This window comes from Phaseolus vulgaris, chromosome 1 (genome assembly GCF_051622355.1).
Source record: "Phaseolus vulgaris cultivar YP4 chromosome 1, ASM5162235v1, whole genome shotgun sequence".
NCBI classification, from domain to species: Eukaryota; Viridiplantae; Streptophyta; class Magnoliopsida; order Fabales; family Fabaceae; genus Phaseolus; species Phaseolus vulgaris.
Window position 1 is genome coordinate 25,727,620 of NC_143498.1, and position 26,051 is coordinate 25,753,670.

At 45.4% G+C, this 26,051-nt stretch overlaps 1 protein-coding gene across 1 annotated transcript; it reads right to left on the reverse strand.

Annotated features, from left to right (window-relative positions):
- Window positions 1–22,821: 22,821 nt before the first annotated feature.
- On the reverse strand, window positions 22,822–23,490 carry LOC150029573 (uncharacterized). Its single transcript, XM_090296043.1, has one exon. It carries the CDS (start codon window positions 23,488–23,490, stop codon window positions 22,822–22,824), a length of 669 nt encoding a protein of 222 aa, XP_090152169.1.
- Window positions 23,491–26,051: the final 2,561 nt, after the last annotated feature.

Genomic DNA, 26,051 nt, shown 5'->3' on the forward strand with positions numbered 1-26,051 from the left:
CGCTGGGAGAGAATTTTGCACGGTTCCTGAAGTTCTTAGTTTTCTCTTAGTATTTTGGTGGTTCAGTCGCTGACTTGGGCGTCGGAGCGTGATCGACCGCAGCGGCGCCGTTCTGTCTTTTGCAGGTTCTTGAGGTGAATCAAGGCGAAGGACGGAAGCTAACACGGCGCAAAGTCGATCCAGATTTGACGAGGCGAGGCTCTTGTGTCTTGGTCAACAGGTAGGATCATCAGGCGCCCACCGTGGGGCCGTGTAAAACCTGTTCCCATCCACAACGTGAGTTCTTGGAGTTTCTGCAGTTTTTGTGTGGTTGTGTGCTGGTGCAACCATTTTCCGCCGTTCATTCAAGCTTTGTTCGGTAAATTCGTGTTTTCCACCGTTCGTTCGAAGTTTAGTTCGGAGGATTGAGGTTTTTCCCTGTTTGTTGAGTTCTTGTTCGGTGAGGAGAAGTTTTTCGCTGTTTACGCGAGTTTCAATCGGTGAGATCGAAGCTTCGACGTTCGTTCGGACTTTTGACCGGTGAATCAGAAGTTTTGGTGGAGGAGTGGTAGGTTCGTGCTGAGATTGCAAGTTTCTGCGAAGGTCTTTGCTGTTGAGATTGCGTTCTTGAAGTTCTTTGGAGTTCACGAAGTTCTAACCGGTTGATTGCTGGATCGATCGTTGCTGAAGGAGGTTTTGTTCGTCGCTCGTTGTGGTCTGTTAAGTTTTCATGAGAAAGATGAGAAGCAACCGTTCAAGTCCAGTTGTGCCAGTTGCTGCTGAAGGCGCCATGACTATGGCGCAGATGGTAGAGATCATGTGTGCGCTGCAGGCGAATGAGGAGGCCTCACGCATAGAGCAGGCAAGGATGCATGAGGACCTAGTCGCCTCTCAGGCCAGGAATGAAGAGCTCAGCAAAGTGACTGAGGAGTTGCGCCAAGCTCTTCAGGAGCAGAGGCCCAGTCGCTGAAGAGGTCGCACCGTCGTCGCCACCTCGCGTTTTCCCCATGCCATTTGCACAGGCGATCATAGACACGCCTATCCCTGCGAGTGTGGTACCCGTGAAGGCTACTTTCACCGGCGTGGAGGATCCTGAGGCACATCTCACCACGTTCCACACGCAGATGATGCTGTCAGGAGGCTCGGATGCTGTGTATTGCAAGATGTTCGTGAGCACGCTCTAGGGAACAGCGCTGGAATGGTTTGTGAGCTTGCCTACCGGTCACATAACCAATTTCCAGCAGTTTTCGAAGCTTTTCGTCGAGCAGTACATAGTGAACAAGGCGCCATCTAGGGTGTCTTATCACCTGTTCGACATAAGGCAGTACCAGGGAGAGTCCCTCAGGGACTACTTGAATCGCTTTGGAGCGCAGATGGTCCGCTCACCAGCCAAGGACGAAGAGATGCTGGTATACGCCTTCAAAAAGGGCGTGCTGCCGGGACTGTTCTGCGAGGCACTGATCAGGGCTCACCCCGCCACGTTTGCTGAGGTTAGGCGACTTGTGGTGGCCCACATCGTTGATGAAAGTGAGGTCGCCGAGAAGAGAGGGAGCGTGGCCCCCGCTAGGCCACGTGCCCAGACCAGGATCCAGCCACAGAGGGTGCTGGAGACAACGGCGGCCAAGAGGGATCAAAGGACTCGCCATCCTTATGACCCAAGAAAAAACAAGGGCAGGGGCCCAGGGCGCCCCAGGGAGTACAATCGCCCACCAAAGCATAAGTTTGTCATGGGGTAGGCGGACCTGATCGCCATCCCCAATATAGCAGCCAGGCTCAAGGCACCCGAGAAAGTGGGTGACAAGGTGTTGGGACCAAAGCCAGACGCCTGGTGCGAATTACACCAGGGTTTTGGTCACATCGTCGATTCATGTTTGGCATTGGGATACCAGCTCGACAACCTGGTCAAGAGCGGTTTCCTGAACGATTACCTGCTGGACAGGAGAACGGGGGGCGCGTCGAGCTCCCAGCCGGCGGGTGGTGAGGCTCAGCAGCACGAGATGCCCACTCACGGAGAGATCCACACCATCGCAGGAGGTTTCTCGGGTGGTGGATGCACCGCGTCACAGAGGAAGAAGTATGCGAGGTCTGTGATGACGGTGGACATGTTCGAGGACCACTCGCCAGATGTGGACATCACGTTCACAAGGGAAGATCTCAGAGACGTTGTGCCTCATGACAACGATCCTATAGTAATCTCGCTTGTCACAGCGAGGAGGAAGGTCCACAGGGTTCTGGTGGACCAAGGAAGCTCGGCAGATGTGATGTTCTGGCCGACTTTCACACAGCTGCAATTGCCCCTTGACCAGCTGAGGCCCTATGGAGGGTGCTTGTATGGGTTCGCTGGCGATCAGGTGGAGGTCAGGGGGTACATAGAATTAAGAACTACATTCACGAATGAGGCGGGCTCGAGGACGGAGAAAATCAAGTACCTCGTCGTGAATGCTCCCTCAGCATATAACATTCTGTTGGGAAGACCAACACTCAACAGAATAGGAGCTGTGCCTTCAACCAGGCACATGAAGGTGAAGTTGTCGTCGATGGAAGGGGTGGTGATCACCATCAAATCTGACCAGAAGGAAGCGAAGAAATGCTATGAGAATAGCCTCAAGAATAAGAGGTCAGTGAGTTACATCACAACGCCGCCGCCTCCCGGTGTGAAGTCCCAGCCAACAGCATGGCGAGTTGTTGATACGGCGATGGAGGTGGCCGCCGGAGGCGATGTCACCATGCTGGATGCTGAGGCTGAGGGAGAGAACACCGATCGGGAAGAAGAGGCGAGGAACCGCCCAGAGGAAGCGAGGGAACTGGGAATCGCCAGGGCGGTGATCGCCAGGGAAGCTAGACCCAAACCCATCGAGGAGTGGCTCGAATGGGAGATCGGGGGAAAGGTCTTCAAGCTGGGAAGATCCTTGGAGGTTGAGCTCCAAGACCAGATCGCTGAGGTGATAGGGCGGCATCTGGATGCTTTTGCATGGTCTGCTTCAGACATGCTGGGAATCGACCCCGACTTCTTGTGCCACCATCTAGCAATGGACAACCAGGTCAGACCAGTGCGACAGAGAAGAAGGAAGTTTAACGAGGAGAGAAGGCAGGCGATCAGGGATGAAACACAGAAGCTCCTCGCCGTAGGCCATATCAGGGAAGTCTAGTACCCTGAGTGGTTGGCCAATGTCATGCTGGTGAAGAAAAGCAATGGGAAGTGGCGCATGTGCGTCGATTTCACTGACCTGAACAAGGCTTGCCCAAAGGATTCGTATCCTTTGCCAAGCATAGACGCCCTGGTCGACAGTGCTGCAGGGTGCAAGTTGCTGAGTTTCCTGGACGCCTTCTCGGGGTACAACCAGATAAAGATGCATCCCATGCATGAAGAGAAGACCGCCTTCATGATCGAGAGATCGTGCTACTGCTACAAGGTGATGCCCTTTGGGCTGAAGAACGCGGGGGCCACGTATCAAAGGTTGATGGATCGGGTACTTGCACCAATGTTGGGAAGGAATATGCAAGCATACGTGGATGATATGGTCGTGACCTCGCCGGAGAAGAGCAGGCACGTTGCGGACCTGGAGGAGTTCTTCACCACAATCGCCAAGTTCAAGTTAAAGCTGAACCCCGAGAAGTGCATTTTTGGCGTGGAGGCAGGGAAGTTCTTGGGATTCCTCTTAACTGAAAGAGGAATAGAGGCTAATCCTGATAAGTGTGCTGCCATCTTGGCGATGAGGAGCCCGGCTACCGTGAAGGAGGTGCAGCAACTTACAGGTCGGATGACCGCCCTATCTCGTTTCGTATCGGCTAGCGGAGAGAAAGGCCATCCGTACTTTCAATGTTTAAGGCAGAACAACAAGTTTGCCTGGACGAAGGAGTGTGAAGAGGCCTTCGTCAATCTTAAAGAGTACCTAGCGAGCCCGCCGGTTTTGTGCAAACCGTTGGTGGGAACCCCTCTCAGGTTGTATTTTGCTGTGACTGAGAGGGCGGTGAGTGCGGTGCTCGCTCAAGACCAAGACCAGGCTTAGAAGCCTATTTACTTCGTCAGCAAGGTGTTGCAGGGCCCGGAGGTGAGATATCAGGCCTTGGAGAAAGCTGCACTGGCTGTGGTATTTTCGGCGAGGAGGTTGCGCCACTATTTTCACAGTTTTACAATACTGGTGATGACCGACTTGCCCATCCAGAAGGTCCTGAAGAAGCCTGATGTAGCTGGGAGAATGGTGAAATGGGCGGTGGAGCTGTCGGAGTTCGATATCAAGTACGAGCCCCGAGGTCCGATCAAGGGGCAGATTTTCGCCGATTTTGTGGTCGAGCTCTCGTCAGAAGCAGCGCGAGTTGAGGGGGATGATTTCCGTTGGGTGCTCTCGGTGGACGGATCGTCGAACCAGCAGGGTAGCGGTGCTGGAGTCATCCTGGAAGGGCCCAACGGTGTGCTGATTGAACAGTCCCTGAGGTTTGCCTTCAAAGCCAGCAACAATCAAGCAGAATATGAGGCGCTGATCGCCGGAATCTGGCTGGCCAAGGAGATGGGAGCTAGGGTGCTAATGGCTAAGAGTGACTCGCTGTTGGTCACGGGACAAGTAACAGGCGAGTTCCAGGCCAAGGATCCACAAATGGCGGCTTACCTGGAGTATGTGTAGGAGTTGAAGAGTTCCTTTGTCTCCTTTGAAGTGGTGCATGTGCCCAGAGAGCAGAATGCCCGAGCTGACTTGCTAGCTAAGCTCGCCAGTTCGAGAAAGGGGGGTAGGCAGAGGACGGTGATCCAAGAAACTCTGAAGACGCCTAGGGCATTTGTGGCAGACCACCTGGTTCTTCAAATAAGCAAGTCGACGGAGAAAGCGGCGAGGAGTCACAGGTCTTTGACTCAGGAGACCTTGAGATCACCGAGAATAAGAGCATGTCGGGGGAGAAGGTGAACATGACGCAGGTCTGCGCTACCCATGAGCCAGACACGTGGATAACACAGTACAAGCGATGCCTGGCAGATGGCCTTCTCCCGCTGGATCCGACGGAGGCCAGGAAGATAAAGAAGAACTGCAGCAAGTTCACAATGATTGATGGCGAGTTGTATAGGTTTGGGTTCACACACCCACTCGTGGAATGTGTGCACGGAGAGAAATGTACAAGAATTATGGCCGAGCTCCATGAAGGGATATGCAGAAGTCACGTCGGGGGTCGAGCTCTGGCCGCAAGAACCCTCCGTGCAGGTTACTACTGGCCAACAATGAGGGAAGACTGCAAGAAGTATGCACAGTGTTGCAAGCAATGTCAGCAGCACGCCGATTGGCACAAAGCGCCTCCCGAAGAGTTAAAGTCGATTTACAGCCCTTGGCTGTTTAATACGTGGGGAATCGACATTCTGGGACCTTTCCCATTGGCGATCAGGCAGATGAAGTACTTGGTGGTGGCAATTGAATATTTCGCCAAGTGGATCGAAGCAAAACCAGTGGCCCAGATCACCGCGCACAAGATCGAGAGCTTTGTGTGGAAGAACATCGTGTGCCGGTTTGGTGTGCCTAAGCGCCTGGTGTCAGACAACGGGACTCAACTTGCAAGTCACCTGTTGAAGAAGCTGTGCGAAGAGGTGGGAATTCAACAGGTATTTGCATCCGTCGAGCACCCTCAGACAAATGGCCAAGTAGAGTCCGCCAATCGGGTATTGCTAAGAGGTTTGAAAAGAAGGCTAGAGAAAGCCAAGGGATCGTGGGCTGAGGAGGTACCCCGTATAGTTTGGGCGTACCACACCACCGAGCAGTCAGGAACCCATGAGACCCCGTTTAGCTTGGTCTATGGATGCGACGCAATGATTCCAGTAGAAATCTAGGAGAGCTCGCCGAGATTCCAGAACTTTGTAGCGGAAGACTCGAATGAGGAAAGAAGGTTGAATCTGGATTTGCTGGAAGAGGTCAGGGAGGAGGCGAGAGTAAAAGCCGAGGCAGTGAAAAGAAGGATTGAACGAAGGTATAACTCGAAGGTGATGCCGAGGCAGTTTAAAGAAGGCGACCTGGTGATGAGGAAGGCCCACCAGTACGAGATGGAGAACAAGTTGTCGCCTAAGTGGACGGGACCGTTCAGAATAACCGAGGCGCTCGGGAACGGCGCCTACCGCTTAGAAACATTGGAAGGAGGGGCGATTCCTCGCACTTGGAACGCCACGCACCTCAAGTTATATTACAGTTGAAGCTTTGTAAGTAAAAACAAACACGAAGAGTTTTGCAAGCTTTCTGTTAAAACAGTTTGAAGGGGGCACTCCTTTTTCCCTAAGGAGGGTTTTTAATGAGGCCACCCAATAAAGAAGAGTTTTCGAAGTTTAAAGTGTTTTAGATTGCATGCTTGTTGTTACGAAAGTTTTAGAAAATACCTTGTCACTCGTATGTGATTTAAGGCAAGTTTGAAGTTATGCTGCATGTTTTCTAAAAAGTTTTTAAGTCCCCATCGCTTTTCGGCGATTGGCGGCATCAGTTAAAGTTAAAAGTCCCCATCGCTTTTCGGCGATTGGCGGCATCAGTTAAAGTTAAAAGTCCTCATCGTCTTTCGGCGATCGGAGGCACCAGCAACGTTTAAAAGACCTCAACGCCCTCGTGCGTCCTGAGGCGAGAAAGAGAACAAAAGTCCTCCTCGACTTTGTGCGAGTGCAGGCGAGAAAGAGATAAAGACCTCAGTGCATCCAGGGGGAGGAGATGTACACCCTGGGCAAGTTGAGGCACCAGATAAAGACCTTCTCGTCGTCGAGCGAGTTCAGGCAAGATAAAGACTTTCTCGCCGTCGAGCGAGTTCAGGCAAGATAAAATCCTTCTCGTCTCGAACGAGTTCAGGTACGGTGTAGAGGGTGGAAGAAGTTTAAAGGATGGCTAAGGTAGGTTCGAAGAGAACGCCTAGCTATCCGGCTTATTGTTCTGAAAGTCAGGGAGGTAGAGAAGGATCCGAAAGGCGCCTCTACCCCCAGATGAGGGAACAATAGCCAAGTTATGAAGGCAAAGGAAGGCTTACATCGCCGGGACCCGATGGCGATCAGAAGAAATTCAGACGATGGCAAGAGTAAGAGCCCATTTTGATGGGGTAGATCAGGTGAACTATATCTTAAACTATCAGTTGGATTGAAACTCGCTGTTTAGTAAGTAGTTTCACGCTGAAGTTCGTTGCCTTAAGTTCACAAGTTATTAAAATGCCAGCGTTCGAAAGTTGATAGTTTGCTCGAGTTTGAAGCAGTAAGTAAACGATTGAGCCCGCAGAATCGCTAAGTTAATTTGTTTAAGCGGTTTCTACAAGGAGAAGCAAAGTAAACAGAGAGACCATGTGTGGAAGCGGAAAAATTTATAATAAAGCTGTGCCAGTTCGAATACAAAGAAAAGAGAATTACAAGCAAAGATCGTGCAAAAGGAAATAAGCAGATAAGTCTCAAGAAGTAAGTGATGGAGGGAAGCGGCTAATCTTCAGAAGACACGATCTTCCCATCCACCACTTCGTTACAAATCGACACCATGGAGAGGTCGAGCTCGGGGTACTGGCAGGCGACTTGCTCCAGGGCGGCGTCGAATCCGGCGGCAAGGACTTGGGCGGAGCTCAATTCAAGCTCTTCGTTTTGTTGTTTGAGCCTCTCGGTTTGCTGTTTCAGCTCGTCAGCTCGCTTCTTTAGTTCTTCCGTTTCCCCACGAGCTTGAGCGAGATCATCAACAACCTTCTTGCCTTCGCCCCGCGCCTGGGCCAGCTCTGCAGCAATCTTCTCGTTTTCCTCTCGAGCCTTGGCGAGCTCGTCCACGGCGTCGTCCCTCTCCCTCTCGACCCTTCCAAGGAGAACCTCCCGATCAGCCGATCTTTTCTCAAGGTTCTCCACCTTGGTTGCATCCGCTTTCATCGATGCCTCCAAGTTGGCCACCTTAAGCCTGTAAGGAACCAGCTTGCTCTCCAGCTCGATTTTCTCTTGAGCTAGGAGATGCAGCTTCTGGCGCAGATCGGAGGCCTCCTTGCACGCAACCCTCAGCTCGGCACTCATGGCGTCTTCCACCCTTGAGTGATCAATCTCCGCCATCATGAGGTTGCAGGACAGCTTTTCTGCCTCGATCCTTATCAGGCGATTCTCCTCTTGGAGTGTGGAGATATCATCCTGAAGTTTTTTGTTGGAGCTCTCCACAGCTTTTGTTATGATTGAGAGGAGGTCCTCTGCCATCATTTTGAGTTTAGCCGTGAAGGGCCCCCAGATTCCTTTGACCGCGAGGGGAAGGCTTGCAGCCGCTGTTGGTGGAGGTGCTGAAGGAGCCTGGTGCTGACTCTCACCACCACCCTCTTGAATTGGTTGATGAAGTTGGGTTTCCTGGCGTGGTGGTGAAGAGGGGGACTCGGTTATGAGTATGGGTGAGTTGTGAGCGCCTTCATCCCCACCTGGTGCAGCTTCAGCGATTGAGGCAGTTGAAGGAGGACCCTCTCCAGCACATACGAATGGCGTGGAGGCCCTAGGAGGGTTCTCCAGGAAGTTGGGCTCGCAGCTGCCAAGGGTATTGCTTGGACCGGCGGTGTTGGAGCTGGGGGAGAGGGCGGTGTTGGAGCTGGGGCAGAGGGCGGTGTTGGTGTTGGGAGAGCGGGTGGTGAAGAAGGTGCCACCCTTTTCCTTTTGGTGACAAGGCCGTCCTCAGTCGCCTCATCATCCTCTTCTTCATCTTCTTGGACCACTTGAGGAGTTTTCCTCTGTGGTTTCCTTAAGATGAGCTTCTTTTGTTGAGGGGCGGGCAGTGCCTCTGGAGGAGCTGGGCCTTGAGGGGGCGATCTTCCCTGGGCAGCGGCGATCTCCACCACCGAGTTGGGCACGGTTTGAGAACCCGATGCCAATTTGTGGGTTCGGGCGAGCGCCCTTAGTTCAGCTAATTTACCTTTGCCCAACATGAGATCTGCACAGGGTAAAAATATACAAGTAAGCGCAAAGGCAAAAGCGAAATATACAAGTACGTGTGCGAATGAGGCAGACAAATGGTGCATGAAGTAAAAACCAAGTCCAGTGCACAACAAGCAGGACGCCCAATAATAGATAACCTAAATGTCGAGGTAAGTGCTAACCTATGTGAGCTTCGAGTTGGCCCTCGAGGAACTCGAAGGAGATTATTGCGGAGGTGGGAAAGGTGATGTTAGCAGCTGCAACCCTCTTCCAGAAAAGGCAGAGGTCCTTGTCCAACTCGCCCATGTTGTCAGGACTTCTTGGCCTTCTGAAGTTTTCTTTGGAGTCCTTATTTCCCTTGTTTACCCAGTACAAGGGAAAGCCATCGAGCAGCGAAGGGTCTTGATCGTTTTGGCGCACTTGGACGAACTTTCCTTTCCAATCTTTGTAAGATTGCTGGAAGATAGAGAGGATCGACCTCCCAGCAATTCCGTTTAAGCTCACCCAGGGGCGGTCTCCAGGATTCTTGGCCTCGAACAGGAAAAGGAAGACGTCTACCGAGGTCGGTAGTCCCAAGTGCGCGCACATGATTTGAAATGCCCGCACGAATGCCCAGCTATTGGGATGGAGCTGGGCAGCGGCAATGTTGAGCTCGGTTAATAGTTCCCGTTCAAAACGGGTGAAGGGAAGCCTGAGTTTCACCTTCTTGAAGAGAGTAGTGTAAATGAAGCAGAACAACTCACCGTTGTTCCCCTTGTCATCCGCGCAGATCGGCACGTCTGGAGGGCAAGGCAGCACCATCAGTTTGTTGTCGTGCTCCTTGTGGAACGAGAGGTTGGGTTCGTCCCCTTTCTTCAACCGTAGCACCGCCAACGCAGAGTTTACTGAAGAAGTCTCCTTCAGCAAAGTTGGGGTGGCCCATGGGTAGAGTTTCTTGTAGTCTGGTGTGGGAATGGAGGCTCCTCCGGCGACTGGTGGAGTTGCCTGGGCGAGGTTGGGACGAGAGGTTGCAGGCCTCTCAGCCTGGGAAGAAGGAGCACCAGATGCTCGTGGTAGGTTATGCGCTTGGGATGGAGGGTTTTGTGATGAAGGAGGAGGATTCGCGGTGGTTTTTGTACGAGCCATCGCGGGAACTGCAAAGGAAAAAGAAAAAAGGATGAACAATGGTTGTAGAGATTGACTCGATTGTGGACGAAGAATGGAAAACGAACGAACGGGAGTTCGTTGTGATGAATGTAATGGAAGACGAAGCCCTAAGTTACGAAAAAGGAAGAAGAAGAGGAAACAACCCACAGCGTATGCACCAGGCAGATAATGGATGATGCGAATCGGTTAAAATGCAGCAAATATCAACAGAGGAAGTAAAAGAGGTACCTTTCGATGATCAGATGAGCGTTGAAGGGAGTTGGGGATTGAGAGAGTTGAAGAGCGTCGTGGGTTTGCAGAAGAAAACTCAGAGCGTTTTGAGAATGCAGAGAGGTGATGAAACAGTGGAAATGAAAGGGTTTAAGGGTTTTTCAAACGTTTTTGGAAGCGCAAACGACAACTGAAGGTGACCGTTGATGAAGCCACGTGTCGAGCGATTGGCAAAAGGGGTTTGGTGGAGCGTCAGAAAAGCAGAGGGTACGAACGTTTGGAATTCTGTGCCAGCGCCACATAGATCGGCAGTGACGTAACCTCTTAGTCTTTTCGTTGGACAAGTCTTCGCTTAAGACTGGGGGGCTTGTGTACCGCCCAGGTGGTCGGAAGTAATGACGTGGCAACAAGCTATTATATAGGCGTGTTGAACGGGGCACCTGACTGGCAGAAGGGAAGGAAGTCGGGGGGCTCGTGTAGTCGCCAGTCATTAAGTTGGCGTGCTCCGATCTCTAGCATACCTAAACCGGCGGTCACCAGGTTTGTGATGAAGTCGCCGGATGCGAACCCAGACGACCAAGTGATCAGAGATCGCCGAAAGGAGGACATCGCCGAGGGATCAGGGAAGCTTGTTCCAGGCTTTCGAAGCAGAAAATGAAGTCGTCAGATGGTCATTCCCTAGCTAGCCAGAGGTTGAGGTCGGGGAACAGCTTACCCGAACATGCACGATGAAGCAAGTGAAGTAGATCATGGTGGCGGCTGGCGAGACCACAGGGAAGGTGTGTATGATGACACCCGTACTCGCCACACAGAAGAGATCGCGCTCCAAGGCAGCTATACACCGAGTTACTCCTTGCATGGATAACTTAGTCGAATAAGCCTGAAGAGTGAGAAGTGACGTCCAGGTCAAGGATGCTCCAGATGGTGACACGTGTACAGCTGGATACGAGCCACGTGTCCAGATGTGTAACTGTCAGGAGAGAGAAAATGCACAGGTATATAAGGGATCCTAACGAACTTCTGAGGTACGCGCGTTTTAGAATACTTCTTTTACGCTTGCGAGAACTTGAGTACGCTGAGAGAGAATTTTGCACGGTTCCTGAAGTTCTTAATTTTCTCTTAGTATTTTGGTGGTTCAGTCGCTGACTTGGGCGTCGGAGCGTGATCGGCCGCAGCGGCGCTGTTCTGTCTTTTGCAGGTTCTTGAGGTGAATCAAGGCGAAGGACGGAAGCTAACACGGCGCAAAGTCGATCCAGATTTGACGAGGCGAGGCTCTTGTGTCTTGGTCAACAGGCAGGATCATTAGTTGTTATAATTATACTGTAAAAATAGTTTATCTCTTTTATATCATTAGAGATAGTTTCTTATGATAATGAAAACTAAAAAATTGATTGAGAAATAAAAGAAATTGCTATAAAATTTAATTTTCATAATTGATTGTTTTGGTTGGCGTGGAATAGTTGAGTTACAGAAGGATATTTATGGCAAAAAATTGACAAAACCCATTATTTCGTGGACAAAGAACTCAAACGGTTTCATCGTTCACGACAAGTTCCAATGAATGAAGGGCAACTTTTTTGCAAAATTATTAATTTGGAAAATTTTAAATATATATAGATAATTTGCTTTTGGAAGAAAAAACTATTCCCAAACACAATCTTATTTCTTTTTAATTTTCATATTGAAGTTGTATTTAAAATATTTTTAAAATTAGTGTAAAATTTGTATTTTAAAGCTTAAGTTCAAGTAAGTTTGACTTTGGTTTAAATTAACTTACTTTCATAAAGTGGTGTTTACAAATATAATTTCAATTTTAATTTAACAAATTAAGACTAAAAAAAATCAGTATTATCTATGGATTTTTACCCACGAATCTGAATCTGCAGGTAAATTCAGCATTATCTAAACATATTACCCACGAACAATATTACTTACGGATATTACCCACAGATCTAAATTCGTAGATAAATTCAGCATTATCTACCAACTATTACTCATGAATCTTAATTACCTACCAACTATTACTCGTAGATCTTTATTACCTATCAACTATTACCCACAGATTTATATTACCTACCAACTATTAACCAGAGATTTACCTACCAACTATTATTCACAAATCTCTATTACCTACCAACTATTACCATCAATCTCTATTACCTACCAACTATTATCATAATAATTATATACATAATATTAAAAATATTATTATAATATAAATAATTATAAAAGAATAACTAATATTAATAAATAATAATAATCATAACTAATAGGTATAAATATTATTAATATTATAAAATTAATAATATTAATATAATAATATAAATAATATTATTAATATTATATTAATAATATGAATAATATTATATTAATAATATGAATAATATTATATTAATAATATGAATAATATTATTATTAATAATATTAATAGTATTAGTAATATTAATATTAATATTTATAATATTTGTACCGTCCCGTCCCCGGGCGTTTACCAAAAGTCAAAGTCAATGCAAAGTAAGACGTAGATCGCCAAGGTAAGACGTCGCCCTAAAGTTGGGTGAAGGCGCTGTGGGACCCTCCGCACAGAGTAAGCGATCGGATCAAAGGGGCACGTGACAATGCCCACGTGCTCATTAAAGATCTCCAAAGAAAGGCTGCATGCATGACACGTGGCCAATTAGGGGACCCGCGAAGCATGTTGGCACGAGAGATACGACGCTCAAGTTAGAACCCAAGCGGCCACAAGGTTATTCATTACACTCCAGATAAGGAACGTCCATGTGCCAGATACGCTCAGATAAGAGCAGCGGCAAAGGTAAACCCTCGTTTTCATCTATATAAAGGGCACGAAGAGCCCTAGTAAGGTACGTTTTTCATAGTTACACAGAGCACTAAACCCTAGTTTTTCTTGACGGCGCACCCAGCTGTGAGCACAAGGCAATTAGGGCAACACAGTTTAGCCATGCAGTTCCAGTCATTGAGATAATCATACAGTCTTTAGTCACTTTGGTGTTTCTCGCTAGCTGACTTGATCGTCGAAGTGCAAACGGCCGCGAGGGCGCCCCTTTGTTCTTCTTTTTCAGGTACTCATAGACAAGCTAGAACGAAGGTGCTCTAGCTCGTGAGGACAAGCCACTCATAAAGACGACCCATGTCAACCGGCCGGAACAATATTAATGATATTAATAATTTGAATAAAATTAATAATATTAAAAATAGAAATGATATTAATAAAATTATTTATAATATTAATATTTTTTATATTATTAATAATATTAACATTATTTATAGTATTTATAATATTCAATAATATAAAAATACTAATAATATTTAATAATGTAAATAATATTAAAATATTTAATAATATTAGTAATATTTAATATATTAATAATATTTAGTAATATTAGTAATAATATTTAGTAATATAGTAATAATATTTAGTAATATTAGTAATAATATTTAGTAATATTAGTAATAATATTTAGTAATATTAAGAATAATATTTATTAATATTAATAATGCTTAATAATATTAATAATGCTTAAAATTATATTAATAATGCTTAATAATAGTTAATAATATTAATAATATTTAATAATATTAATAATATTTAAAGGTATCCCACCCTCTGATGACGTGTTCCTTTACCTCTTCGAGGTGAAGAAACTATGTCATCAACTCTAGGTCTGTGTAAATACCGTTTCTGGATGGGGAATCCTTACCCTCTTCCAATCGTCTTACAAAAATTTTAAAGGCCACTTCCTCAAGATCCGAGCTAATAAGAAGCATCTTGACCTCCTAAATGATTTCTGCTATACTAGATTGAAAAACCTAGATGGCCAGCCATATGCAAGCGGTTGCCCTCACCTCTTCTAAGGACAACGAGGACACTGCCTTGGGCTTTATCTTAACAGGAAAGAGAGGGAGGGCTACTTGTGCCATTAGCCCTATTCCTTCTCCCTCCCGAGGAAAGGCAACTTCAAATGCTGCTCCTCTTCCGCAACCCTCCCGCGTTCTTCCAACTACACCATGCCCTCTAGAGGGGGGTGCAGAGAGCTTAAGGAGGAAGGGCCTTTGGGACTAGGACTTTGACATCACCTCCTACTTGGAGGACTCCCTGTTGCGCCGTGAAGACGAGGAGAGGATGGAGGTTTATGAGGGTCATCACTTGCTACAAGAGGCCATGAAGCAGTTTGGGCAAGCTTTGGCCACAAACTGCTTGGCCCTGAAGAAACTGCAGAGCCAAGAAAGTGCCATCGAATAGGAGAAGCAGGAAACTCAACAGAAAATGGCAAGATTGCAACAAGGGATTCAAAACCTTCGAGCCCTCCATCAGCAAACTGAGCAACTCTTGGATGCCAAGACTAAGGAGGCCGCCGAACAAGATACTCTCCTGGCAGAGCAAGACTGTCTGTCCAACTTGCAACAAGATCTTGTCCAGAAGGACAAGTTCTTTGCTGACGAGGTCGAGGTCTACAAAGGAGAAGCTGTCCAAGCTCTCTTGGTGGGATTCGAGGTTGTTGTCGAGCAAGCCTTCAGTCTCCACCCGAACTTGGACTTCTCTCAACTGGGACCAAGCAAAAGAGTCATGGATGGGCAACTAGTAGAAGAGTAGGAGATTGACTATGGTGTAATTATGAACCATTGATACTTTATCTTATTGATCCTGCCAGTTGACCAAGACGCTGGAGCCTTGCCTCGTCAAACCTGGATCAACTTCTGCGCCGTGTTAGCCTCCGTCCTTCGCCGCGATCCACCTCAAGAACCTGCAAAAGACAGAACGGCGCCGCTGCGGCCGATCACGCTCCGACGCCCAAGTCAGCGACTGAACCACCAAATACTAAGAGAAAACTCAAGAACTCTAAGGAACCGTGCAAAGTTCTCTCTCAGCGTACTCAGAACTCGCAAGCGTAAAGAAGTAATCTGAACGTGCGTACCTCAGAAGTTCGTTAGAATCTCTTATATACCTGTGCACTTTCTCTCTCCAGACAGTTACACATCTGGACACGTGGCTTGCATCCAGCTGTACACGTGTCACCATCTGGAGCATCCTTGACTTGGGCGCCACTTCCTACTCTTCAGGTTTTCGGCTAAGTTACTTATGCATGACACAACTCAGTGCATAGTTGCCTTGGAGCGTGATCTCTTCTGAGTGGCGAGATCGGGTGCCTTCGTACACACCTTCCCTGTGGTCTCGCTGGCCGCCTTCATGATCTACTTTACTTGCTTCACCGTGTATGTTCAGGTAAGCTGTCTCCCGAGCTCATCCTCTAGCCAGCTGGGAAATGACTATCTGACTTCATCTCCGACGATGTCCTTGTTTCGGTGATCTCTAATCACTTGGTCGCCTGGGTTCACATCTGGCGACTTCATCTCAAACCCGGTGACCGCCGATTTAGGTATGCTAGAGATCGGAGCACGCCAACTTAATAACTGGTGACTACACGAGCCTCCCGACTTCCTTCCCTTCTGCCAGCCAGGTGTCTCGTTCAACACGCCTATATAATAGCTCGATGCCACGTCATCACTTCCGACTACCAGGGCGGTACACTTATTATGATTTTCATTTGTCAACGCCTTAACTCTTTACTTATGCATACCATATTTTACTCTCAACTAGTTCAAGTAGCTTATGTTAATGCATACACATCTGAGTATACTTTAATCAATCAATTTCTTTTAGTGCTAACAAATCAAAAGGTTTACTGAAACTAACCTTTCGCCAGACCATTCATCATAGCCTTTACAGGTTAGTGCTCGTCGAGGTAGTATCTTACCTTGAATCCACAAAGTATCGCCTTGCACGACGCGTGTTTGGGCGACTGAGCTATGCATCTAAACAATTGTTCTCACAAAGCCCTTGTATTTAAGCGTCTAACAACACCTGAGTACCAATCGTATGTTTCACCTGTGCAACAAGCTCATCCCACACAATGTCTATACTCAGGTGTCTCTCATACACCGAGCTAGTTCATCCCACACAGTGTCTATACTCGAGTGTCTCTCACACACTGAGCTACTTCACCATGTGTCAATCTTGTTCAATCAAGTGTGTTCAAGCTTTGAAGAATCCAAATCCTTTGAGTTTGATGGAAGGCTTGATGTGCTTGTTGTTGCAGAGGTGTTTTTGAATAGGATCTGGGGTAGATTATCTGTGTAAATCTACTCTTGATTGAATCCAAAGCTTAAGTATCCTCAAACCTTTTGAATTGAAAGTGTTTTTCAAACTAAGTGAAAAACAACCTGTTGTTTTGTCGAAACAACAGATTGTTTTATACTTAGGTGTTTTAAGAAAGGTTGAAAACTATTTTTGGTGGTTGAGTTGTTGTCAAACCAAAACAACCGATTGATTCGAGCATTCAATCGATTGTTTGTTTTCAAACCATAACAGAAATATGTTTTGTGCTTTGACTGAGCTTTAAATGATTTTATAACTGAATGTGCTCCTGTTTTAAATGCTTTGACCAATCTTTTTAAGCTATAAAAGAGTTTGTTCAGCTTTTGTAAAAAACAAGAACTGAGATTTAATCATAGAAAAATAGATTTGAGGTTTTCACTGATTTTGCTTTTCAAGAGTTAAAGATAGCTTTGAGATTGCTTTGATCAAGAGAGAGTGGAATAGGATTTTCATCTTGTATTGATTTCAGATCATTCTGTAACAAGTGTAATCCTTCTATACTTTGTGTAAACTCTGGTGTGATAAGCCAAGAAGTGTTGTGTGGTCTTGAGGTTATAAAGATCAGCATTCTTGGTGGTGTATGTGCTGAGCCAAAGAAAGTGTGTGTCTTGAGGGGATCAATGTCACTTCTTTGGTGGTGTGTGTAAGTAATCTAGGTTTGATAGCTTAGTGGATTCCCCTAGTGGTTTATGGGAAGACTGGATGTAGCTCTTGGTTTAAGAGTGAACCAGTATAAACTGTGTGTGCAATCTCTCTATCCCTTAAACTCTTTAATTTCAGTTTGTATATTTTAACTGGTATAAACAACCGATTGTTTATGCGAAACAACCGATTGTTTTTCTGGTGCTGTGCTAAATTGGTTTGTGTTTTTGGCAAACTGAGTTCTTAATCAAGTTTTCTCAAAGGAATTTCATTCTAGACTAAAAAGTTTGCGAAAACCCTCTTTAAACCATTCACCCCTCTCTAGTTTAAAGCCATACTTTCTAACAAATCTGAACGGTCTATCTATGCAACTTCACTTACCCACAGAGCGGCTAGACTCGGATGATTACTTTCACACCGGTCTAACCTGACTTACCTTGTACTGGGTCAGATGATCTATTAGTGCAACTTTACTCATCCCACAGAGCGCCTAGACTTGAGTGATTACTTTCACACCGAGTTAGCCTGACTTATTTTATGCTGGTTTGGATGAGGCATCTATGCAACTTTACCCACAGTGCGACTTCGCGAGGAAGGTCAATTTATCTACCTATGGTAATCGATTGCTCACACGACCCTTTCTCAAAAAACCTCTTCGAGGAAAAGGTTGTTGCATCACGCATCACAATCGAACAAGAAAGACAAAAGAAAGCAACAATATCTCGTAAACAACCATTTATTAGGTGACCTCTTTAAAATCCCTCAAGGGAAAAACAACATCACCATTTCAGCACCATATTGTTCAACAACAAATATCAATTTAACTAAAATAAACTTGAGGTTAACAACGTTCCATGTCCGAGGGATAGGTCCTCCCTCTAAGGTTTCTAACTTGTATGCACCATTCCTAAGCACTTCAACTACACGAAACGGTCATGTCCACTTTGGAGACAACTTATTTTCCAACTGGTAAGGATGAGCTTTCCGCATCACCAAGTCAACAACTTGGAACTGTCGAGGTCTGACCTTGGTTGTTTGTCTCAACTCGACTCTTCTTTTCGACGCTTCTGACTTAATATGTGCTTGCTCACGGACTTCATCTAGTAAGTCCAGGTTCACTTTCCTCCCCTCATTGGATTTTTCTACAACAAAATTCTAAAATCGGGAAGATCTCTCATGAATCTCTACGGGCATCATAGCGTCTGTTCCATACACCAAACTAAACGGTATTTCCTTGGTGGTGGACTGAGGCATGGTGTGATAAGCTCATAGAATACGGGGAACCTCCTCTGCCTAGGTTCCCTTTTCTCTAACCTTCTCTTCAAGCCTCTGAGCAAGACCCTATTGGCTGATTCCACTTAGCCATTCGTCTGGGGGTGCTCCACTGTGGTGAATATTTGTTTTATTTCGAGCCCCAAGCATAGTTTACCTAATTGCAAATTGGCGAATTGTGTTCCATTTTCTAACACCAGATGTGTGGGAACCCCAAAGCGGCATACTATGTACTTCCATATGAAATGCTGCACCTTGTGGGCAGTGATTTGGGCAACGGGCTCGACTTCAATCAATTTGGTGAAGTACTCGATAGCTACCACAAGGTACTTCATTTGACGTATGGCCAAAGGGAAAGGACCTAGAATGTCTTTTCCCCAGGTATGCAATGCCCATGGACTGTAAATTGATCGCATATCCTCTGCCAGTGTGTGATGCCAATCAGCGTGTTTCTGGCACTACTCACATCGTTGAGCGTACCTTCTGCAGTCTTTTTTCTTCATCGGCCAAATTATCCAGCTTGGACGACCTTCAACGGTAGTGCTCGACCTCCAATATGACTCCCACAAATGCCTTCATGCAACTTGGTCATCACATGGGTGCACTGGTGCCCACTAATGCAAATAAGAGCAGGGTGAGCATACCCATGACGAAACAACTTGCCATCAATCAACGTGTACTTCCCCAAATTTGTTTTTATCGCTTTTGCTTCTGCGGGCTCACTAGAAAGTAATCTGTCAGCTAGATAACGCTGGTAAGGAGTAATCCAGGTATCGACCATGCTGCCTTGGGAGATAGTCATTACCTCCTCCTCTAGCGCCTTGCATGCTCCTACCCGGGGAACTTTCAATGTTTCCTGGGTCAACGATTGGTGACTCCTTCCTCCCTGGGAACCTATCAGCAAGACCTCCCTAGGTGGGTTCTCTTCCACTGTTCTAGAGGCCTTCAAGGTTTGGCTAAGAGGTCAGCTTGGGAATTTTGCTCGCTCGGCACGTGCACAAGCTCAAACTCAATGAAGGCTTCTTTCAAAAACAAGACGTACTTGAGGTATGCAGCCAATTACGGGTCATTGGCTTGATATATGCTTGTTACCTGCTCAGTATCAAGTAACGAGTCGCTCTTCACCAGTAGGTTCTGAGCTCCCAACTCCTAGGATAACAGCATCCCAACTATCAATACCTCATACTCGGCCTGATTGTTGCTAGCTTTAAATGAGAATTTCAAAGACTGTTTGATCAACAGGCCACTGGGCCCTTCTAGGATAACCCTAGCTCCATTGCCTTACTGATTGGAAGAACCATCTACTGACAATATCCACCAAAAACCCTTGAGATCTAGGTCAGAATCCTCAGACATAAACTCAACCACAAAATCAACATATACCTGCCCTTTAATTTCCCCTCTTGGCTCATAATGGATGTCAAACTCGGACAACTCGACCGACCACCGCACCATATGCTCTGCTATGTCAGGTTTCTGTAAAACCTTGCGGATAGGTAGATCAGTCATCACTATAACGGTGAAGTTTTGAAAATAGTGTCGTAGCCGCCTAGCTGTGAGCACTACTGCTACTGCAGCTTTCTTGATCGCCTGGTAATGCTCCTCAGGCCCCTATAGCACCTTGCTGACGAAGTAAATTGGCTTTTGAACCTGGTCCTAGTCTTGCACTATCACTGAGCTAATTGCCTGGTCTGTGATGGAAAAGTACAGGCGAAGAGGGACGCCCGCCACTGGTTTACCGAGCACAGAAGGACTGGCCAAGTACTCCTTCAACTTGACGAAAGGTCCTCACACTTGGAGGTCCACACAAAGCAATTATTCTTCTTTAAGCACTGGAAGTATAGGTAACCCTTGTCTCCACTGGCTGATAGGAAACGGGACAGAGCTGCCATCCGTCCAGTTAGCTGTTGGACTTCCTTGACAGTGGCAAGGCTCATCATTTCGATGAGGGTGACACACTTACCAGGGTTGGCTTCTATGCCCCTCTCGGTTAGCATGAACCCAAGGAACTTACCTGCCTCTACCCCGAAACCACATTTTTCGGGGTTTAACATCAGGTTATACTTGCCTATGGTAGCAAACAGTTCCTCAAGGTCTGTCACATGCTTCTTTTTCTCCTTGGAGGTAACGACCATGTCGTCTATGTACGCCTGCACATTTCGCCCGAGCATGGGGGCGAGAATCCTATCCATCAGACATTGGTAAGTGGCGCAAACGTTTTTTAGGCCAAAGGGCATGACCATGTACAAATAGCTGGCGAGCTCCGTCATGAAAGCTGTCTTATCTCATCATTGGGGTGCATCCGAATCTGGTTGTACCCCGAGAATGCATCAAGGAAACTCAGTAGTCGGCACCCTAAGGCGCTGTCAACCAAGGAGTCAATGCTCGGCAGCGGGTATGAATGTTTTGGACATGCTTTGTTCAGGTCTGTGAAGTCGACGAACATCATCCACTTACCATTGGCCTTCCGAACCAATACCACGTTCGCCAACCATTAAGGGTACTGGATCTCCCTGATATGGTCGGCGTTCAGCAGCTTTTGAGTCTCCGTTTTAATGATTAGGCGCCTTTCTTCATTAAATTTCCTCTTCCTCTGAACTACTGGTCGAACCCTGTTATCTACAATGAGCTTGTGGCATAGGAAATCAGGATCTATCCCAGGCATGTCAGCAGAGGACCATGCGAACGCGTCCAGGTGTCTGGCTATCACACCAGCTATCTGGTCTTGCAACTCTTGACGTAGCGAGACACTGAGCTTGAACAACTTTCCTTCGATTTTCTGTTCTCGGATGTCACCAGCTGGTCCCGACCGCTGTCTATGGCCTAAATCGGCTTCCAAGACTTCAGCCACTTTTCCCTCATGATAAATAGTGGCGGAGTTATAACTCCTTCTGTTCTTTAAGTTACTCTCGTAACACTTCCGAGCATCTTTCTGGTTGGACCTTATTGTGATTACCTTTCCCTCAAGGGATGGTAGCTTCATTTTCATGTGTTAGAATGTATGGCCTTAAACGAGAGGGGGGGTGAATTGTTTAAGAAAGATTTTAGTAAACTTTTCATCTTAGAATGAAAATTCTTCAAAAGAACCTTTATTAAGGATTCAGTTTTTCAAAACAAACAGCAAAAGCACAAAGCTGGAAAAACAATCGGTTGTTTTAGCGAAACAATCGGTTGTTTATACCAGTTTCAAAATGACAAAACTGAATTTAAAAAGATAGGGATAGAGAAATTTTACACAGTTGTTTATACTGGTTCACTCCAAATCCAGAGCTACATCCAGTCTTCTCAGAACCCTGAGGATATCCACTAAGTAATCACCACTTGATCACTTACACAACAACCAAGAGAATGACCTTGAACACCTCAAGAAACAAACTCTCCTTGGCCAACACTAAGATTGCTGATCTTGAACACCTCAAGAACACACAACCAATCTCAGCAAACACAAAAACGAATTGTTCAATAGATTACAAAGATTACACTTGTTACAGATGAATATCTGAAATCAATACAAGTAGAATCCTATTCCAGCACCTTGATCAATCACAAACTCTTTAAGCAATCTCAGCACTTTGAAAAACTCTTTAGAAAAACTTTGTCAAAAAAAATTCTTAATTCTCAAATCTGTTTTTCTTAATATATTCAAAGATGTAGTTTGTTATCAAATCTTAACAAATTCTTAAATTGCATTAAAAGATTGGTCAAAGCCTTTAACGACTGGAGCGTATTCAGTTAAAGCATTTAAAGCTCAGTCAAACACAAAATAGTTTTTTTGTTATGGTTCCAAAACAAACAATCGGTTGTTTCCTCGAATCAATCGGTTGTTTTGGTACTTAACAGTTTCAACCATTCAAAAACAGTTTTCAATCTTTCTCAAAACACCTAAGTATAAAAAATCGGTTGTTTCGACAAAACAATCAGTTGTTTCAACTTAGTTTGAAAAACATTTTACTTTCATAAAGATTGAGATGCTAATTGCTTGAGATTTAATACAAGGGTGGATTACAATATATAAACTACCCCAGAACAAAGCTTAAACCAGCACAGCAACAACAAGCAAAGTAGAGGCTTCAACATCCTTCAAAGGATTTGGATTCTTCAAAACATTGAACATCACAAGGTTCAACATCATGTGCTTCGTAGAGGCTACCTCTCCCAACCTGTTCAACGAAGGCCTTCCTAGCAGCAAGTTATAAGTAGAGGGAGTATTAACCACAACATACCTAATAACGATAGTTCTGGCCGCTTCCTCATCTGCAAAAGTCGTGATGTAGCCTCAAACCTCCACTTGGTCCCCTGCGAAATAAAATAAGCACCCATCATACGGCCTCATCTGATCGGGGGATAGCCGCAAGTATACGAATGTGGACCAAAACAGTACATCAACTGAGCTCCCTTGGTAAATGAGAGCTCAGTACACCTTTCTCCCTACCATAACAACGAATATCACTACTGGGTCATTGTCATGGGGGACCACACCTACCAAGTCTGCCTTCTTGAAATAAAGATCTGGGTCTGGTGTGTCATCATGACATTTTGCCTCCAGTTACATCACTGCCCTTGCGTATCTTTTGCGTTTGGTAGCCGTGCTGCCTCCTCCAGAAAACCCACCCAAGATCTTATTTAACTCAACATGCACGGGGAGCTCGTGTCCCTGGTCCCTTAGAATAACTTCCTCATGTGGTTCTCCTTGGTCGGTTTCGAGATACTCTTTCAAGAAACCGCCCTTCAAAAGCTGGGCCAACTGGTATCTTAAAGCCATACATCTCTCAATACTATGACCGAATCCCTTATGGAATTCACACCAAATATCTTTTCTTCCTTCTAAATTTTTGTCAGCCTTTTGAGGGAATCTCAACTTTTCCGCCACTGCAGGTATATCTATCAGTTCTTTGTATGATATGCGGAACTTGGGACATACTTCCTTCTCTTTGCCTCTTTCCTTGAATTCCCCTTTCCTGTAAGGGTGATGTCTGGCTTCTACCTTCTTCCTCGCTGAGGTCTCATTAACCCTCATAGGCCGAGAAGCCTTGCTGACTTCCTTCGGTTTAGGCAGTCGAAAATTTGAACCATTGTTCCTAGCTACTACTTCTTCTTTAACATTAATGTGGGCGACCGCTCTTTGTCTGATTTCAGAGAAAGATTCTGCAGGGCTTCTAATTAGGGAATCATAGAACAGTCCTGGAATGAACCCTTGCTCAAAGGCGGACACCATGACATTCTCATCATGAGTTTAGATAATCCTTCAATGTCTCCCCTTCCCTCTAGCACACATTGAAGAGATCATATAAGACTGGGGGCTTGACATGGTCGGCATAGAACCAATCTCAGAACAATTTGGCGAACTGTGAAAAAGAGGTAATATGGCCATCCGGGAGTCCACTGAACCACTGTATTGCCGTGCCCGTGAAGGTGCCCATGAACATCTTGCACCACACTGCATCTGACTCACCCAAGATAATCATCTGGGCATTGAACGCAATTAGGTGACTTTCTGATGTGAGTTGATTTTAGGATTGTTCATTTTATGGTGTGACACTTTACTTAGATTGGGATTTTAAGCAAGAATATGGTGAGATCTCTATGAAGATCCCCATTGGACACGAACTTAACCAAGTGGTTAAGTAAGTGTGAAAGTTTACTTCACAAGAGTAAAAGGAAAAGACAATTATAAGGTGAAAATGATGCTAAAATGTGCAAAATTAAAGAACATGGAAAGGAAAACCAAATAGAATTGTCGAATGGAAACAAGGAAAACCAAACAAGAACATGATACAAAGAATAAAAATGGAATGACAATGGAAGAAGAGATGAAGGAAGGAGAAAGCTTATGTGATGGATTTGAGAAATGGAACACGCCACTTGGAGTGTGATTGGCCTCTAAGATAAGTGATGATAGCCGCCACTTGAGAGCTCTCAATACTCACAAGATAAGACCTAACTGTTAAGAGGAATTCAAACCTCACTAACACCTCACACAATTTGTGCAGAGTAACTCTTCTTCTATTAATTTCAACTTGTAAAATACACTAGGTATGCCTCCTATTTATAGATGAAGGAGCCTTGGAGAACAAGGACAAGGGGTAGATGGGAAAAGGGAAAAAATGGGCAGCCTTAGGGTTTGACTAAGGCTTTTCCTAGGCTTGTCAAACCCGCATCCTAGGCTTGTCCTTCTAGAAACTAGGTCAAAATGCCTTGCAAAAGGGTTAGGAACAAGCTAAAATGCTACCTACACTCGCTATTATACTAAAGGCACCTTATTCTAGCCTATCTTTGCTATTTGGACCGCTAAAGTGAGCCTAAATTATTTACAAACATATTCTATTTTTTAAGAAGACCAAAAGGAAGAACTTCTGCTATTTGGGTTTGTAACTTCTTCTTCTTTTGCTGATTCTTTCTCGAGGCTTAATGGGGCTTCGCCTTGTATCTTGATATGATTGACCCTTTTGGGAAGTGCTTGTTGTGTCCTTAGTTATCTGCCGGTTTGTATCACTTTCAGAGTCTTCTACCCCGTGAAAGTAATCTTGGGTGCCACATAGTGCGCGTGCACTAGTTCATCCACTATAGCCCGCGCGAAAGTCTCGGGGCAGTCTCTCTCTGAAGGATTTCACTCTCATTCTCTCGGGATACGTCGGTCTCTATGCAAATCCTCATTGGTTTTGCATAACTCCTCTCGTAATCTCTCCTGCTCCTGTCTGGACTGCTCGTTGGCTTCTTGGAGATTCTTGATGGTCTCCATAAGCTGATGCAATGTAAGAGCCTCACCTCCTTCTTGTCCCAATGGAACTTGCCCCGTATTCCTCATCTCCGTCTGTAAACTCGAACCAGAATGTGGATGGGATCAAGTTTTAGCGGGTCCCACGGTGGGCGCCAAATGTTCTCGCCGGTTGAATGCCCCTTCTGGATCTACCTCTTCGGGAGTCGAGTCCAAGCCTCCCTGTTGCACTAGAATAAGGCTTCGGTGAGACAGAGGGCGCCCTATTTGTTGATTACACTCCAACGATCAAGTCAGTTAGGGTTAGCAAAAGTAACCAGTTAAGAAAGTGTATAAAAAACAGCGTACCTTTACCTAGAGACTTAGTCTCCTTTTATTGCCGCACATGCAACATGCAACCATTCTCCCTGAAGATAAGCAAATCTTAACTGAAAATATACTAAACACATTAATCTTTTACTTGTAACAGAAAAACCACCTGTCATGGGCACCAATGATCTTCAGGTGCTATCCGCAGGCCCACTTTCTGTTACCAATGCATCTCCCTATCTTTTTAGGGTTAATAACAACTAACCACGTGTAACAGATATGCAACAAAAAAAATATTACCACATACTAACAACAGATATGCACAATAACAACAATATTATTGTTCACCGCCCCCAAACACATCTATAAGAGAATTTATATATAAAATTACTTTGCGTAACCAACCCTACCACACATTTTGGGCCTAACTTGGAAAAAGGTCATCCGCACAAATCTCACCCAGACCCAAAGACCGAGCTGACTCCCAATTCCACAAAATAATCAAGCATACGAAAATACTACCGAGAACCAAACACTAGTCAGTACAAAAAACAAAGTTATTTTTTTAAAATTATATTTTATATATTTGCACTATTAGAAATTTTTTAAATATAAACTAATTTTAGAAAAAAAAATATTGATTAAATTAGATATTATTTTAAAGATTAAAAAGATTATTGATATCTTAATTAATTTTTATTATTCATAAATAACTTTTAAATTGATATTTAATTGATTATCATTATTATTTA